This window comes from Abramis brama, assembly GCF_963993115.1.
Source record: "Abramis brama genome assembly, chromosome: 6".
Classification (NCBI taxonomy): Eukaryota; Metazoa; Chordata; class Actinopteri; order Cypriniformes; family Leuciscidae; genus Abramis; species Abramis brama.
Window position 1 is genome coordinate 37922222 of NC_139968.1, and position 14145 is coordinate 37936366.

A 14145-nucleotide genomic window follows, 5' to 3' on the forward strand; every position below is an offset into this window, starting at 1 on the left:
TATGTCAGTATAATAACAATCATATTTTAGATCAACCCTGTCAGACATTTAGATGATGAAAGACTGAGTTTGTATGATGACACTTTCTGATTTCTGTCAGAACAGACTCTGTCAATGTGTGTGTGTGTGTAACTGTAAATTATTGTGTTAATATTAAGAAATCTAAATGCAAATAATACACCCAAAATCAACTCATCCTAACTATATAAAAGCAAAGCTTTCCTTTAACATGATCTGTCTCATGTGTTTTCTTTCAGTAAATATCCCAGAGGATGTGCCTTTGACAACAGTATACAGCTGACTCCGGACTCTGACATTATCAACATTCAAAATCAATCCAAATCAAATTTCTCCTGATGTGAGTCTCTAAACCCCCGTATGAAGGAGATCTAGCTGTGTGTGTGTGTGTGTGTGTGTGTGTGTGTGTGTGAGATATTAAACAACAGGATAACATACAGACACATTTCATTTACTATGTTCTTCACACTGATCTTTAGACTAACTCTCATCTTTATTTGATCCTCTAATGTAAATCTAATCAAAATCTCCACATTTCATCTGTTACTCATTGCATATAATACACACTGTATAAACCAGTTTCTGTTTCTGCATCTATTAGACAAAATCTCTGATGAGAAATGTCATGTATAGACTATATAAGAAGAATGTGTGTGTGCTAAACCAGTATTTCTCAGACTAATGTGTGTTTTATATAACAAGCATGTTTAATCCTGAGCTTTAGATACTTTAACAGTCTCTTCACTTCTAGAAGTTTCTAGAAACAGTTTAACTGAAGAAGCTTCAGTGTGACTTTGACTGTTCATCTCTGTGTGAAACTCTGATATTGCAGGAATTATCTGAACTTTTATATTACTCTACTATTATTTTGCCTTACTCTATTTGCTTATATTGTAATCTGTCTTTTTTATGATACATAATTGCTATTATATTTTTATCAGTCTATATTTTGTATTATCTGAAGTGAATCTGCCCATCTGTGTCTCTCAGATCAGATGTGAATGTGAAATTATAAACTCTGAAATTATTGATTTCTGATTGTTCTTTTATTTCATTTTATTAGAGAAGCTTCAGCTTGAATCTTTTGTATTTGCTGATTTGAGCCGGACGCACAGCGTTCACTTCATGCTTTACTGAATAAAATAATCAAAATAAACCACAAAAACACAAATCTTGAGGCTGTCGTCTGCTTTATGCTCATCCTGATCCTCCAGACTGGAAAACTGGAGAAACACCATTTTGGTTCCTCAGAAAGTCACACTTGTGTGTAAAGGAATAATAAAGTTGCTCAGAATAAACACATTTAACTGGTACAATGTAAAATTACACTGATAATAAAGAAAAACATAAACAAAAATACTAGTTTTATAAAATGCAACCATAAATTACAAAGACCTGAGGAAAGGATCACAACCATCAGAAAACTTAAAAAAAAAAAAAAAGTTTGTATTAGAATTACACAATCAACTTCCATTATTTAGTTTGAGGGAGAATATTGATACTGTATTAATAATGTGTGAATGTGTATTATAAGAACATGTTAAGCATCAGTTTTAAGGAAATGGCAGAGAATAAGTAGTTTGGTCGCTCCTCCACTAGTTAGCGCTCCAGTGTCTGTCATCGTGTTTAATTCACCAGTCGCTCTCTTTGCTCCTCTGCCTGATAACCTTTTCACATTATTTTATCTCCTATTGTAGATTTACAATCTGTCAATTTAAAACTAAAAACTATTAAACAGCAGGTTTGCTCATTTCAAAGTTGGTTACAGTGACTGTTGTTGTTCGTGGTTTGGCCACAGTGAGGCGCCATTTAACAGACAGTCAATTCATAATTCACAAGAAATATGCTTCAAAATAAAATGGCAGGCACTGCGATATATAAAAAAAACTGGTGTTTGAAATTACATGTTTATGAATTAAGATCTGTTTATACTTCTGTCATTATTTCTTCTGCTGAACACAAAAGAAGATATTTTGAAGAATGTTGTTAGTAACCAAACATTTGCTGATCCACATTGACTTCCATAGTAAGATAAAAAACCCTATGTGTGGAAGTCAAAGGGGATCAGCAAATGTTTGGTTACTAACAACATTCTTCAAAATATCTTCTTTTGTGTCCAGCAGGAGAAAGAAACTCAAACTCATTAAAAATAAAATAAAAATGTATTGCAATCTTTTGAACAATGAACATACAAGGGCAATAACATCCCAATAACATAAAATTAAATATAATAACAAACAAATATAATAGAAAAAAAAGAGAAAGCAGAGAGAAATTCAGATAACCACAAATCAGTACAAAGAGTTACAAATTATTCAAAGATTAGATTTAAGGCTTTAAAATGATTTTGTTTATTTTTTCTTTTGCTTTATTATTTATTGTTTCTTTTAACGTCTACAAGTAGTGACCTATTTCTTTTTTAAAATGAGTAAACAAATATATATATTACTCTCCATTTAAGTGTAACGCTGAGGTCAGCAGGCACGAAGACGAGTACATGTTCAGCAATGAAACCGAAACTACAGTGGAGTAAACAGAAGATAGGATGTCAAAATAAGGGTCCACATAATATAATAACAGAACATAAACGGTAACCTGACAATAAGCTTGTTAGGCCATTGTTATATAACAGTTAGTTCTGATCCTCGAATCTCCCTTTATGAGAGGCTTTCTGCTGATATTTCACCAGGATCGGCATTGCTCGTCTCTGCGTGTTATAGAGAGGCTGTCATCAGTGCAGTTACACTGTTACACCACAAGGTGGAGGCAAGCGACTGTCTTTGAGTCATTAAAATGTATATTCAACGAAAATGTATTTAAAAAAAATACTAATTCCGGATTCATTCAAAGATAGATGTAATGCAACAAGCTGTTAATTATTTTAATATTTAATTTGAATTTTAGCAGGCTCAGCTGAGCAGCAACGCTGAAACTGATGATTCACTTCATAGAGATCAATGGCATTGATTAATTGGATTGACCAGCACTGACGCCATTCATTAGAAATATCCTTAAATGTTAAAAGGATGATTTTTGACAGATTTCGCTTTCCTTGGTTATGGCAACCTTTTCACGAATATGACTTTATATGAAGGACAGATATTTTGTTTACATCTGCTTTTCCGCTTCCGGTCTGCTGCGTGAGATCACGTGAGGCGCTTCCTCTGGCACGATCATCTTAACATTTTGAAGTGTGTGATTTTTTTTTTTTTTTTTTTACTATAAAGTATTCAAGTACAAACAATTAAGGCATAAATCAACAATCATACATTTGTAATCGTATCGATAGATCACTTACAAGAAAGAACATAGAACAAACAACAAATAAATAAATAAAATAAAATAAAAACAAAGGTGTGAGGGTCTTAGTCCAATAACCTAAACAAATCCAAAAACGCATTTCTATCCGTCATCCAATGAAGAGATTTAACAAATAGCTTCAAGTCATTCCTCCATCCACTGAAATGTGGTTTGATCTTTAAATATTTACACCTGTGGATGAAGTGCTTTCCTAAAACAATCAGATAGTTTATCAAAAAATCTAAGTTTTTATCATTCACAAACTCTCCAACTGTAATTGATCTCACATTCAAAGGGTGAAGTGATATCTCTTTAGATTCAAACCAACTCTGAAATGTAATCCAAAATTCTTGTACAAATTCGCATTGAAAGAAAATATGCTCTTCCGTCTCAATTTATTTCTCACAAAATCCACATGAATTGTTTTCCCAATTGAATCTTTCATGTAAAAAGCAATTAGATGGATAAATGTCATTCAAGATTTTAAATGTCACTTCTTTGGCTTTAGGAAGGATTGGGTGAGATAAATAACGCTTATTGTTTTAGCCTCTTCATCAGTGAAATCTTTTACAACATATTTTCTTTTCAGTTGACCAGAGTAAAACTGTTTGGATAACACATTTCTAATAAACTTATCTGTAAACTGTTTACTATTTAAATGAATTCCTTCAACACAAAGTGGTCTCATTCCTGATTGAAAGTTCGAGTTCATTACACACTGTTTAATCCTCATTTTCAGGAGTAGTGGAGGACCTTTAACACTTTATTATACTCTCTAATTGGGCTGGAAACTGAATTTAACACAAAAATCTCTGTAATTCAACAAATTACCAAAAATATCCATCAAATGCGTCAACGCCCATATTCCTTTTCCCATCCAAGTTCCTAAAAACAAGGATTTGTCCATTACTCAGGATATTTTATTTTTATTTATGGAAAATTGCGTTCGGGAGGCTAAACCAAAAAGAGTCTTTATGACACACAGATGAATTCAACCATTTTAGTTTTAGTTCACCATTCATCACAGAACAATCTATGACATTCATGCCTCCCTCTTCAAAACTCTTAATCATGTCATTTTTCCGGATATAATGGCATTTATCCTTCCAAATAAAATTTAAATTTATCTTATTTATTAATGTAATCATGCTGTTTGAGATTTCTAGTGAAAAGGCCGGGTAAATGGCTATTGATATAGGGGAGAGCGGGGCACAACCTAACGCTTTTTGACTTTCTAGTTTCTACCAAAAATGGTTATATCCCGACTTTAATATTACTTTACATTTATCAATATTTTTAAGAATGTTTTCTTTTTCCCTTGTTTCTTTATTTCTGATGCCCAAATATTTGACTTCTGATGTAACCTGTATATGATCAATAAAGCGAGCTGGTTGGTCGTGTAAAGCTAGAATTTCACATTTATTAGTGTTCAATATAACACCTGATGCCTTTGAGAACTGACTGACTGAATCCAACGCTCTGGAAATTTGCCTTTCGTCTTTTAGAAATAAAGTCGTGTCGTCCGCAAACTGACTTATTATGATGTGCTTTCCTGATGTTGAAGCCGTCAGAATTGTTCATTCTAATCCTAATAGACAATAGTTCAGCGAGCATTATTAATAACAGAGGAGAAGTGTTGCAGGCTTGTCTAATGCTCCTCTTAACTGTGAATCGAGAGCATGTGCCGAGCTCCAGAGACACACCCCAGCAAGCAATTTTGCGTCTAATAGACGTCTAAACATAGCCTAGACGTCTAGGCTAAAATCAGGCTAATTTTGGGCTGTCAGTGAAAATCTAATAGACGTCTAACCATAGCCCAAGAATAGACGTCAAACCATAGCCCAAGAATAGACGTCAAACCATAGCCCAAGAATAGACGTCTAACCATAGCCCAATAACTAGTCATTAATTAGACGGCTATTAAACGACTACATATATACGTCTAATAGACAGGCAATATGGGTCTAGGCTAAACCAAGGCTGAATTTGGGCTGTCAGTGAAAATCTAATAGACGTCTAACCATAGCCCAAGAATAGACGTCTAACCATAGCCCAAGAATAGACGTCTAACCATAGCCCAAGAATAGACGTCTAACCATAGCCCAATAACTAGTCATTAATTAGACGGCTATTAAACGACTACATATATACGTCTAATAGACAGGCAATATGGGTCTAGGCTAAACCAAGGCTGAATTTGGGCTGTCAGTGAAAATCTAATAGACGTCTAACCATAGCCCAAGAATAGACATCAATTACACTACATATACATGTAATAGACAACAAAATGAGGCATAAGGATTTTCACTCAAATATAACAGGTTCTCATAAAGGAAAATCCATCCAAACTAATTGAATATAAAGGATTTATTTAGAACAATTATATTAACAACTTAGACAACATTCAAACATAAAAATGAACATAAAATATTGGAAAATTTGTAAAACGACTTAAGATACTAAATTTTTTAAGAATTAATTGTTAGCTCTATATTCATAACCACCACTCCCTGCTCTCCCTGGTGCTTGTTTAAAATGACCAGAAATTTAATTTTTTATTTCCCATTCAGTCGCCGAAGGAAAGTTGGTCATCACTGCGTCTGTCAAATAAGAAAAAGAAAAATATAATTGCTCAAGAAAAGCATTGTTGACAATCATTTTTAACTAATTACAGTCATTCACTTTTGCTAGGTTGCACACTAGAGCTGGCCAATATAGAGTTAACGGAATATAGATTGAGACTATATAATTTATATCAATATTATGAATAAATTAATATCAATAATTGAAATTTTTTGCCTGCATAATGGTGATGCACTAATTATATATATATATATATATATTTTAGGGGTGTAACGATACACGTATTGAACGATTCTGTACGAGGCTTTTGGTTCGATTTCAGTATGGATTTTTAAACAGAACTGTTCATTAGACGATTTTTCCTGCTAACCAAAATTTTTTAATTACAAATGTAGGCACGTCAAAAAGCCTGCTCTTAATGTAAGAGAAATCATAACAAATCGTGACAACAATCGTGCTCTTTCAGGTAGTGACCATATAGACCTGCATTATATGACTGACAGACAGACAAGAACAGTTTGACCTAAAATATCAAAATTAAAACTACTGCGGTAACAAAGACACCTACATCTTGGATGCCCTTAAGGGAAGCTAAAACATACCAAAATTTAATTTCAAAGCAAACTATCCCTATAAATCATTCTTTATCACTTACTCATATAACTCTAATGAACATAAAAAGATACTTATAGGGGTAGTTCACTTAAAAAAAAAAAAAAAAAATCATGTAATCATTTACTCACTTTCACTTGGTTCCAAACCTGTATGGCTTTCTTCTGTTGAACACACACAAAAAATATATATTATAAAGAATGTTGGTAACAAGACATTTAATGGTAGTCAGTGACAAGTGTTCTGTATATTCAATTGCTGTACTTTGTTGACTGATTGCTTGATAATTTGCGATAGTGTCTTTAAAGTGGATTACATCACTCCAGTTCTGATGTTTTTACACTGGCTATCTGTCTGTCAAAGAATTCATATCAAAATACTACAGTTAGTTATTAAATTAACATTTTAAGTCCAAAGTAAATTTCTAATCTTCTGGGCCCGGTTTTTCAAAAGGTTTAATCCGGATAAAATTGATCCGGATTTAGTAATCCTTTTATTTGCGATCCGTGATCACGTAATCCAGCTTACTTTTGAGCCAGTTTTTCAAAGCAACATTGGATGGATCAATCTGAGCCGGATAGGAACTTTTCAGGATCACCAAATCCTGTTTACTAGAGCCTTAAATGGAACCAACAGTGTAGCCTACTGGCTTAGCAAAGAACAACAGTTGGCAAAATACCGGTAGCCACAAATAACCATTGTTTATTTTAATTTTAATAAACAGAAACACTGTAATAAACAGAAACATTTTACTTTCCTTATTTTGTTATAATGTTAAATTGCAGATTTTGTTGTTTTACCATATCTCATTAGATGTGACATGCTTCATATATGCTTCAAATATGAAGAAATGTATATATCATCAGTAAACATTGATTTTGTGATCATTCACTTAAAAAAAAACCTCTCTGGTTTTATTTGGTTTGAAAAATCACAACTGAATCCACCCTTCTGATGGGATCAGGATAATCCTGTTTTTTTGGATCAAATAGATCCCAAACCGAGTTCAAAGTTCTGAAAAACCCAAAGGGCAGGTTTGATCCAGATCAAATTTAAGATCGGATTACATGATCTGATCTTAGTTCAGAATCCCTCTTTTGCTTTTGAAAAACCCATTTCCAAGATTTGATCCAATCTGTGATCCGAAATCCCACTGGATTACTTTTGAAAAACTGGGCCCTGATGCATTATGAACCATCCAGAGCAGACCTCTCAGGTCATCTGGGACAGTAGCCACTAGCCAGCTACTTTTATATCCCCAAAGTCAAAAGAAAACATGGAGAAGCAGCATTCAGTTTTTATGCACCATATATCTGAAACAAATTCACTGAAAACTGAATGTATGCTGCATATTTGAATTCTTTTAAATCAAGTTTAAAGACTTTACTGTTTGCCACTACCTTTTATTAATTGGAAAGGAACAAATATTTTTTTATAATTTCTTTTCATGTTGCTGTTAAGTTTTATGTAAAGTACTTTGAAAATTTGCATTAAATCAAAAACTATTATTACTTACTCTAATCTAATATAAAAACAAAAATATATTAGTATCTTTAATAATAAAATGATAAGTTTCATAGTTTCATGCTTACCACTTTGAATTTAGATACATTTTAGATTAAGGGCACACAGTTGCAATAACACGTGCAAGTAACGTTAACTTGTTGGAGAAAAATAGTAGGCTTACTCTGCAATGGTAATGTTAAAATGTCACGGTCTACACATTATAACAACTAACTACTTTAAACAATAAACATAACAAAATTAACACGCATACTTACAAGATCGAAGTAGAAATTTGAAGGTTTTCAGAGTGTTGCTCGCCCGTTGCTCTCTGACAGCAGCCTCGTGTAAAATAAAATTGAAAATGGAGGAAATGTGTATCGCGAGATCTGGCTAAAGTGATCTAGTCGCGCAATGCCAGTAGTCCCAGTAGTCATGTCTCAGTAGTGTTTCGATTGTGCCATCTAGCGGTTGAGAAATGCCATTGCATTTGATTTAATTTGAAATGATAGACAGCCATATCGTAGATCAGGGAACGGCAACTGGCGGCCCGCGGGCCAAAACTGGCCCGTCAGCAATATTTTCTGGCCCGCCGGATTATTTTGGCAGTCCTAAATGCTGTACAAAACTCTTCCACTACTTGAGAAAAGCCGTAGTCGCGCGGCGATTTCACCGCCGCATACTGTGTGAAACGCCCATAGGGAATCATGCGGTGCAGGATTACATTTTAAAGTATAACTGTGCGTTCACAACGGACGCGAATAGCGCGTCAAATTCGCGCCTGCCGCGTCTAGTTATACGCTTGACCACTTTGTGTCCATTCGCGCGTCAAAAGACGGTAGCGGTCAGAACTCTGGTGTACTTTGGACGGAGCGTGCGGTCTGACTGACAATAGCCAACTCCCGACATCTTTTGACAGCGTATCCGCACTTAATTCTGACCGCCTGTACACCTATCTCTGAGGAGCTGTTTGGTACTGAAACCATTGTCAGTCAACAACATTCTTTTTTTGCAAGGATGTTTGAAATAGTTCGACAGAAAATAGCCTACTTCATTTCGTCAGTAGGGCAATATGTTTTTCGTTTATGTTGCTTAGAAACTTGAGTGATAGGCTTTGTCCTATTTAATTCATGTTATTTATATTTCATATTTTTTTTCTGTGACATTTTTTTTCTCTGCTGACAGTACAATGTTAAAATAGCCTAATATTTATACTGACACGAACACAATTTTTGTATAGCATTTATAATTATTATAGGCTACTCCAATCTCCTTCTTTCCATTAGAGACATTTGAATGTGAGATTATGGAAACGAGATCTAAATTTTGTGGACCCGTCAGGTCGGGAAATAAAGCGGGTGAACACCGAGTGTATTTTAAGCGGTTGCTGAATAGAACCTTGTGGGAGCGGGACGAAAAAAAAACAGTCCCACGCAGACCTCCTTAAACCTTAGGTGTGTATGTGTGTGTCCCCGAATAAATAATAATAATAAAAAAGGAATAAAGTTCAAAAGTCGGACTGTACGGAATGAGGCATGATTGCTATTCACACCTTTATTAAAATGGCTGTAATATGTTACCACAATAGTAGCCTACTTGATCTGTTTAAAATGGTTTCCTTGATATATGCATAAGGTGTTAAATTAAAACTTAAAAATCAAAATTTAAATTTGTCTAATCCAGTAATTCATTTTTTCTATTTTTGATCTGAGCACAATCAGAAAATCAGAAAACCCGTCCTTATTTTTTTTTTTTTTTTCATTTCAGTTTAGGAAATAAATAATGGAAAAACAAGTCGTTTTTCATCTTTTTATTTTTGGTTTTAATTTGAAAAAAAAAAAAAAAACGATTGAATGAATGATCCACGGACGGTGACGGACCCATCATATTCCGCAATTATAGGCCTATATAAGAGTATTTAATTTGTATCCATAGGCCTACTCTGTGTAGCTGGCCCGCCATCTACTGGCTAAAAAAAATATTGGCCCGCGGCCAAAGTTACTTGCCGACCCCTGTCGTAGATTATGTATGAATGTTATGTTTATGTGTGACAGCAAACATTAAGCTGTGTGAGCGAAAACATTTTTAAGACTAATATTCTTATACTATATCGCTGGTCTGAATCAGGGCTATAGCCAAGCCGTACGTAGACTAGATTGCCTTCATTTCGCCAGGTGGGCTAAAGCAGACCGCATATAGCCCGTCCAATTCAGAGCTAAATCGTGACTACAGATCGACCATGTCTTGAAATGACACATTGAACCTTGTAGATATCATTACCAATGCGAACATGATGCAATATCAACCATCTCATGCACTGCCTGGCAAAAAACTACAATTAATCAGTTTTGACTAAAAGTGGGCTACAATAGCCGGGTCTGAATACGAGCTAAATCGTGGCTACGCACAGCCTACACATATAACATGTAAAATAAAGCAAACCAAACAACTTGTAATCACAGTAGACTTTGCTTACATGATGGAATATGATACATCTCACAAGTTATTTTTGAAAAAAATACATTTATCCAGATTAAATGTTATTTGGGCTAAAAGTGGGTTACGCATAGCCGGGTCTGAATACGAGCTAAATCGTGGCTACGCACAGCCTACACATATAACATGTAAAATAAAGCAAACCAAACAACTTGTAATCACAGTAGACTTTGCTTACATGATGGAATATCATACATCTCACAAGTTATTTTGGGAAAAAATACATTTATCCAGATTAAATGTTATTTGGGCTAAAAGTGGGTTACGCATAGCCGGGTCTGAATACGAGCTAAATCGTGGCTACGCACAGCCTACACATATAACATGTAAAGTAAACCAAACAACTTGTAATCACAGTAGACTTTGCTTACATGATGGAATATCATACATCTCACAAGTTATTTTGGAAAAAAATACATTTATCCAGATTAAATGTTATTTGGGCTAAAAGTGGGTTACACATAGCCGGACTATATCGGGTCTATATTAACCCAGACGTTGAAAAGACGGCTATTGCTTGCTGGGACAGCTGTTAATATCATAATCAAATTAGAGAAGTTCTGTCCAAAACTGAAATGATTTAAAGTTTCGGTGTTCAAATGAATCAAAAGCTTTGTAGAAATCTAAAAATACAGTAAACCCTGATCTACAAATGTATGACTGTCCTCGATTAAGTCTAGTACCAATCGTCTGTTATTATGGAGAGATCTTCAGCGAGGAAGCCAGACTGTGTTTCATTTATGATCTGTGGAAGACACTTTTTCATCCTAGCTGCAATAATTCCCCATAACAACTTATAATCAATGTGAAGAAGTGTGATCGGTCTTAGATTATCTAACAATCTTTTATCTTTGCCATGTTTAGGAATAAGTGTTATTAGGCCTTGCTTCATGCTTGTAGTTAAGTCGTTCTTCATGCATTCTTGAATTGCCTTAAATAATACATTTCTGATTTCTTTCCAAAATAATCTATAAATCCGGCACTGAGTCCATCGGTACCCGGAGATTTATTCAATGACAATCTCAAGCTCACATCATCCAATTCTTCTGTTCTTATATCTACTCACAGAATTCTTTAAACGAAACATCAATCTTGGGTATGAAGTCTTTAATTTCATTTAAAACATTTGAGGAATCTGGTTGGGAATATGCAGAGGTGTAAAGATTATTATAAAATGGTTTTATTGTGTTTGCACTCTACTCTATTTATCAGTAAACTCGTTATTGTCTTATTTTCCTGTCTTCTCTTCTCTAAACGACTGAAATATGAGTTGTTCTTTTCTCCTTCCTCCTCTTTGCTCGTGATCTCACAAACGCACCTCGAGCTCTTTTGCTCAACATGTCGTCTAATTTGGCTTTCAATATCAATAATTTGCTTCTATCTTCACTGTTTAATTCTGTCTTATCACAATATTTACTCATTTCCTGAAACAGATTCACTTCTTCTCTTCTTTTCCCCTGGCGATCTCCTTGCTAACCTTAATGGAACATTCTCCAATTCTATACTTTACAAATTCCCATTTATTGCAGAAACTCTCTATATTCTCATTATTTTTTTTTAGTTTCAAATATTATTGCTTTTATCTTTGTGCAATAATCTTTATTTTTTAACAGACTGGAGTTAAATTTCCAGTAGCCTTTATTTTTCCTTAGTTTATCAACTGGATTTAATTTAATTTCTACAATACAATGATCCGTTAATGGGGCTTTGGAAATCAAGATGTCTGATGAGAAATGTCATGTATGGACTATATAGGAATGACATGTGACGCTTTAGTTTAACACTTTCTAAATGTTTCTAGAAACGTGTGTTTGTGTCACACTGACAGTTTTGCTCTTTGATGTGACGCTTTTATTGCAGGAATAATCTCCACATTTATTTCTATTTGCTTATAATATACACTGTGCCTTATTTTTCTGCTATACAACACTTCATTTCCTCTTAATTTCATCTCTGTTTTGTGTTATCTGAAGTAAATCTGCCCATCTTACTCTCTGATTGTGAATGCAAATGATCTGATATGGGTGATGATTTATAGTTGTGTGAGCTTATTGATTATATTTTAATTTGATTGGTATTTTTTTTTTTTTTAACGATTTTATTAGAGAATGTTCAGCTCTGTATTTTTTGTATTGATGTTTTAAGCTTAATGCAAAACATTTGCTTCACTTCACTGAATAAAAGAATAAATAATTAACCAAAAATATATTCTCACTGCAGCTATTGTCTGGTTTGTTCAGTCTGTAAAAATGAGACGACCAGAGCAGAGACGGCCAACAGCTTCAGTAATATGAGGTGATGGATGTGGACTTCTGACAAACAGATCAATGTCCAACGCCCTGCTAGATTCAACTCTTGCTCTAGAGACACATTTACTAAACACGACAGATTAACATGAGAGCTCAGTCCCATTAAAGCGCTGATGGAAGTGGAAAGCTCTAGTCATGTGAGAATACTGCTAATTTTCCATAATGACCAACACATTTTACCAAGAGTTGAGATGAAACATTAATTAATGAAATTAAGTTAATGAAACATGTTAGTAGGTGTGGAGCTCACACTATAATGCTGTTTTAGCAGCTAAAAATCCACCAGATCCACCATTTATCAGTTAAATCAATATCATACCACTGTTGATCAGAACAGAAAGATGTAAATATCAGTACATCAGTAAAATCAATGTCAGTTTGTCTCTAGTATTAACCCCATGTTTATAGTATTTTGTGTAGGCCTAACTGTTTCATCAATCCTGTTCCTTTCTTTATTTTTACCTTTTGTGAATCAGTGTCTCCGTATTCAACTATCAACACTGATGCACTTTCACCTTTAACATGTTATTCTGAACACAGTGTTTCTAATCAACTGTAATTTAAAAGCTTTCTATTTCAAATAGGTCTATTTATATTAGACATGGAGCTAATCTTGGAAAGGTGAATTTCAGGTTAATAACACTAGATAGCGCTCTAGTGCAGTATAAGTCAGGGAATTAATTAATTTTAATTGTCTCTTCACTTTATTCGTACATTTCTTATAAGCTTTTCCAACTCAATATTCATGTCAAGCCATTTCAAACAAGGGCTGTTTGTCCGTAATGCAATTTACAATGGGAAATGCATTATTAGTGATTTTTACCTCTGTAAAATTATGGTATAATGTTTTATCAGACAGAAAGTTTCTGAACCGTCTAACATAGAAGATGTCATATTAAAACTATGAATGCCTTGGTAAATTATTTTAATTTATTTATGCTAATTTCCTTTTAAAATGTGGTGTACTAGGCCATTCTTCCCTGTGTAAATATCACATTACAGGCGTTGTTTATTCTGTGAGAATATGATTGTTCCCCAGTTATGTTATAGTTTAATTTCTGAGGGTGTTTACATCTGCTGTGTCTGGTTGAGGAGTAGATAGAAGTACAAGTTTGGTGCGCACAGACAGAACAGAAATCATGAGTTAACAACCGCAATTTTGTCCGGTGGAAAATTGCGCTAAAAATGGCAGAAAATTATATATTTTTGGAAATTAGATGTTTATTAAGCCTTGAATCAAAATCAAAATTTTTTTTTTTTTGCCAACTCATTTTGTTTATGATATATTTTTTGTATCACATTTGATACATCAGGCTTTTTGGGA

At 34.1% G+C, this 14145-nt stretch overlaps 1 protein-coding gene and 1 long non-coding RNA gene across 5 annotated transcripts in view; one reads left to right on the forward strand and one right to left on the reverse strand.

Moving 5' to 3' along the window:
- LOC311084923 (uncharacterized protein) overlaps positions 1–1432 on the forward strand; it is a 40171-nt gene extending 38739 nt beyond the window's left edge. For all 4 annotated transcript variants that reach the window (XM_084117237.1, XM_084117240.1, XM_084117238.1 and 1 more), the window contains one exon: positions 258–1432. In XM_084117237.1, coding sequence (XP_083973363.1) covers positions 258–301 — 44 coding nt within the window. In that variant the 3' untranslated portion in view covers positions 302–1432. The remainder of the gene's footprint in view (positions 1–257) is intronic.
- Positions 1433–5451: 4019 nt separating this feature from the next.
- LOC311085501 lies at positions 5452–8503 on the reverse strand. The gene is made up of 3 exons (XR_014606851.1): positions 8295–8503; positions 6645–6677; positions 5452–5918 (listed from the first exon to the last, which is right to left on the reverse strand). It is a non-coding gene; the product is annotated as an uncharacterized lncRNA (long non-coding RNA).
- Positions 8504–14145: the final 5642 nt, after the last annotated feature.